Source organism: Ostrea edulis, chromosome 6, assembly GCF_947568905.1.
Source record: "Ostrea edulis chromosome 6, xbOstEdul1.1, whole genome shotgun sequence".
Lineage (NCBI taxonomy): Eukaryota > Metazoa > Mollusca > Bivalvia > Ostreida > Ostreidae > Ostrea > Ostrea edulis.
The window spans coordinates 60,437,436-60,440,477 of NC_079169.1; the positions used below are offsets into that span (position 1 = coordinate 60,437,436).

General features: G+C 37.5%; 1 protein-coding gene across 1 annotated transcript; it reads left to right on the forward strand.

Annotated features, from left to right (window-relative positions):
• The first annotated feature begins 371 nt into the window (after positions 1-371).
• On the forward strand, positions 372-1,916 carry LOC125647602 (uncharacterized). The gene is made up of 3 exons (XM_048874353.2): positions 372-526; positions 624-1,007; positions 1,140-1,916. Exons 1-3 carry the CDS (start codon positions 433-435, stop codon positions 1,394-1,396), a joined length of 735 nt encoding a protein of 244 aa, XP_048730310.2. The 5' UTR covers positions 372-432; the 3' UTR covers positions 1,397-1,916.
• The last annotated feature ends 1,126 nt before the right edge of the window (positions 1,917-3,042 follow it).

Here is a 3,042-nt window from a genome sequence, read left to right on the forward strand (position 1 = left end):
AGAATGGCCTAACAATTGATATGAAACACGTCAGACAGCATTCGAACTAACGACAAGTTGTATTACAAAGACCATCATATTATTAAGTTCATAACGTCCAACGAATTTGCGAAATGCTGACTTCAAACAAGACTGTTGAAACCCATGGAAAATCGACTAATTTGTCAGTAGCTTGCCTCCATTAAATTGATCATGCGCAGAACATGCTTTCGCGAATTGAATCAGTTGAGAGACATAAACACCATATGTAGGTGATAATCGAATATTGCTACACAAATATGGGAAGTTGACGATCGAGAAGCGGAAGTCATCAATGTTACAAGATAGGAAAATGAACACTTGGAAACTTATCAAAAAGGTTTCATTTTGCTCTCAAAAAGTTAAGTATTACTGGCATACCTAGTGTGTTTTAACATTTTCCAGGTTCCCGACATGGATATATGTTATGGCACAGACGCCTCCACTGCATGCCCCACTGGCCAGACTCTGATTCCTCTCCAAAGTGGCCAAAACAAGTGTGTTAAAAGTAAGAAATTTCCTTTTCATTGTTGAATGAAATATCTTTAAACTAGTTGCATAAGAGTTTTCTGGGACCAAAGAGCAATTATGTGTTTTTCTTTTAGGAAATCGCATTATCTGTTCCGAGGGATTTTTTTTCAATAGCAGCGGGTGTGATCCTTGTCCCCTCGGCCGTTTCCAACCTCGCACAGGTACAGGTTGGTGTGACCTATGTCCTGTTGGAACGTATCAAGATAAAACAGGCCAAATTAGTTGTGCTCTGTGTGAAGATGGAACGTACCAAAACGAGACAGGAAGTTCTGAATGCCGACAATGTCCGCTGGATGGTTATGAAGACCATTGTCTGGAACGCGACCAACGTGTATCACAATCATACTGGTGGTTAATTTATTATCAAACAACGTGCGAGGAGGGTACAATTGAATATCTTTACTCTAGGTACAGTTACAGTACTTATCGGTCATCAGGAAATGGAACAGAATGCATATGTGAGTTTAAAACCTATTATTTTACGGGCATCAATTTATAAAATGCATGATGAATTACTGTAAAATTACTGACAGCGGTGAAATTTTAATGTGAATGTTGAGTGTCACTGTGTTTTCTTTTTTCTTTAACAGGGATTCCGGCGATCAGAGACACATATTTTACCCATTTCTCTTCACTTTACTCAACCGTTAAACAAACCAGGCTTTACACAACAACAACAACGATAGTCAAGGTTATCAGCGCATGCGTAAATAAGTGTGAATCCAGCTCGGAAACATGCGATGCAGTCATGTATGAATATAAAAGTTCCACGTATCATTACCATGATTGCGATCTTCTGAAATTAGTGAACAAAACCGTGTCTGATTTAATGTCTCAGCAGACTTGACGAACACGAGAAGTACATGTACATTTATATCTCCAACTCCACGCGCAATGCGATAAATAATGTGCTGTCGTTCACCGATTTCTTATTCAATAGACTTTACCAAGACATTAGTTTATGTATTCAGATTATATTGATTCCTCAAAAATCCCCGAAAAAGAAAGGAAGCAAATTCATTGCATTTGTGTCTCCATAAAAAGGAGAGGAGGATTTTATGCAATACCTTTTTGCCGAGTTTCATTGTTTAATCACAGGGGATGCTTACTCCTCCTAGGCACCTGATCATACCCCTGTTGTGTCCAGGCGTCCGTGTTTGCCCAACTCTCTATTTTGTATTGCTTATAGGAGTTATGAGATTGATCACTGTTCATTATCTTCATCTTTCATTATGCTAGTATTAGAAATATTATTGATACATTTGTACCATTGTGGCAACGCACTTTGGAAAAATTACGCGCTTTCAACATTTTTTTTTCAAAAGCGTTAAATTTGGGACCAAATCAACGCACTTCGGAAAAATATATACTAGTATAAAAAACAAAACTTCTGGAACTTTGTTTTTAATCAGTAGAGGGAATATGAAGTGTTGTATTTCTTTCTCAAAATGAGAGGAACTGATCTACCGTTGTCGGAATCGGGGAAGGGAAAACCAAAGATACATGCCAATCTTTGTGATTTTTTTTACCGGTAAATTATTCAAATTGATTGCATGTAGACGAACCCCGAACCTAATCTAATTCAAATTTTATTTTAGATCCGCTTGCATACTCTCTATACTAGCATCTAGAAACTTTCGTCAGAGGTTAAATTCGTAAACCCACTCGATTTATTTACGCGTTACACGTTTAATTTGAATTACTTTGCCCAACCCTTCCACTTTTTTCCTACACGTAACATAATAATATGTAATTATACCTCACGCGGAGGGTATAATGTTTTTGCATGCCAAGAAATCCCGTCCGGTCTGAATTCGTTGGCTTCAATAGGGCCATATTACATGATGATTAATAGTAGCCGTCGCTTATCTCTTAATTGCGGTCACTGATTTATAACGGTTTTTCTATACCGGAGATTTTGCTATGAATTTCTTGGCATGGTAAACGAGTACGATATAGCCGAGTTTGGAACGGAAAATTTGAAAGGGTGGGGTGGGGGGTAGTAAAATAATTTTAAAAATATGAAGTACTTTATTAATACACATTCTGCAGACAGGAAGGTATATTCAATATTCTACAAAATATGACGGTATCGGGATCGATCGTCTAATGTGTAAAGGTATCACACCGGTAATTGTCCAATCAAAATGAACTTAGTCAATGGTAGTTCCATATATTTTTTAAAATGATTTTTCCCCTGCGCGATTTTTCTCATTTCCTCTTCTTCTTTTCTCTTAATTTTTGTACCCCTGATTAAGAAATTTTGTGTAATTTTCGGAAATAATCAGTTGTATACAAAGGAACTATTTGATGTTGGTAGCTGAGGCTACTTCCTGAGGTGCACTCAGACTGTTTACACACATGTGAAAAACATGTAGATTTGAGTGTAGTCTTGTTTGCAGGTAAAAACTTTCGAAAATTCTGCGTAGGATGTTGTTTTTGCGGTGTCGGCAGACGAGACGGGTAACAATGAGCATTTCCAACAGCGTTATT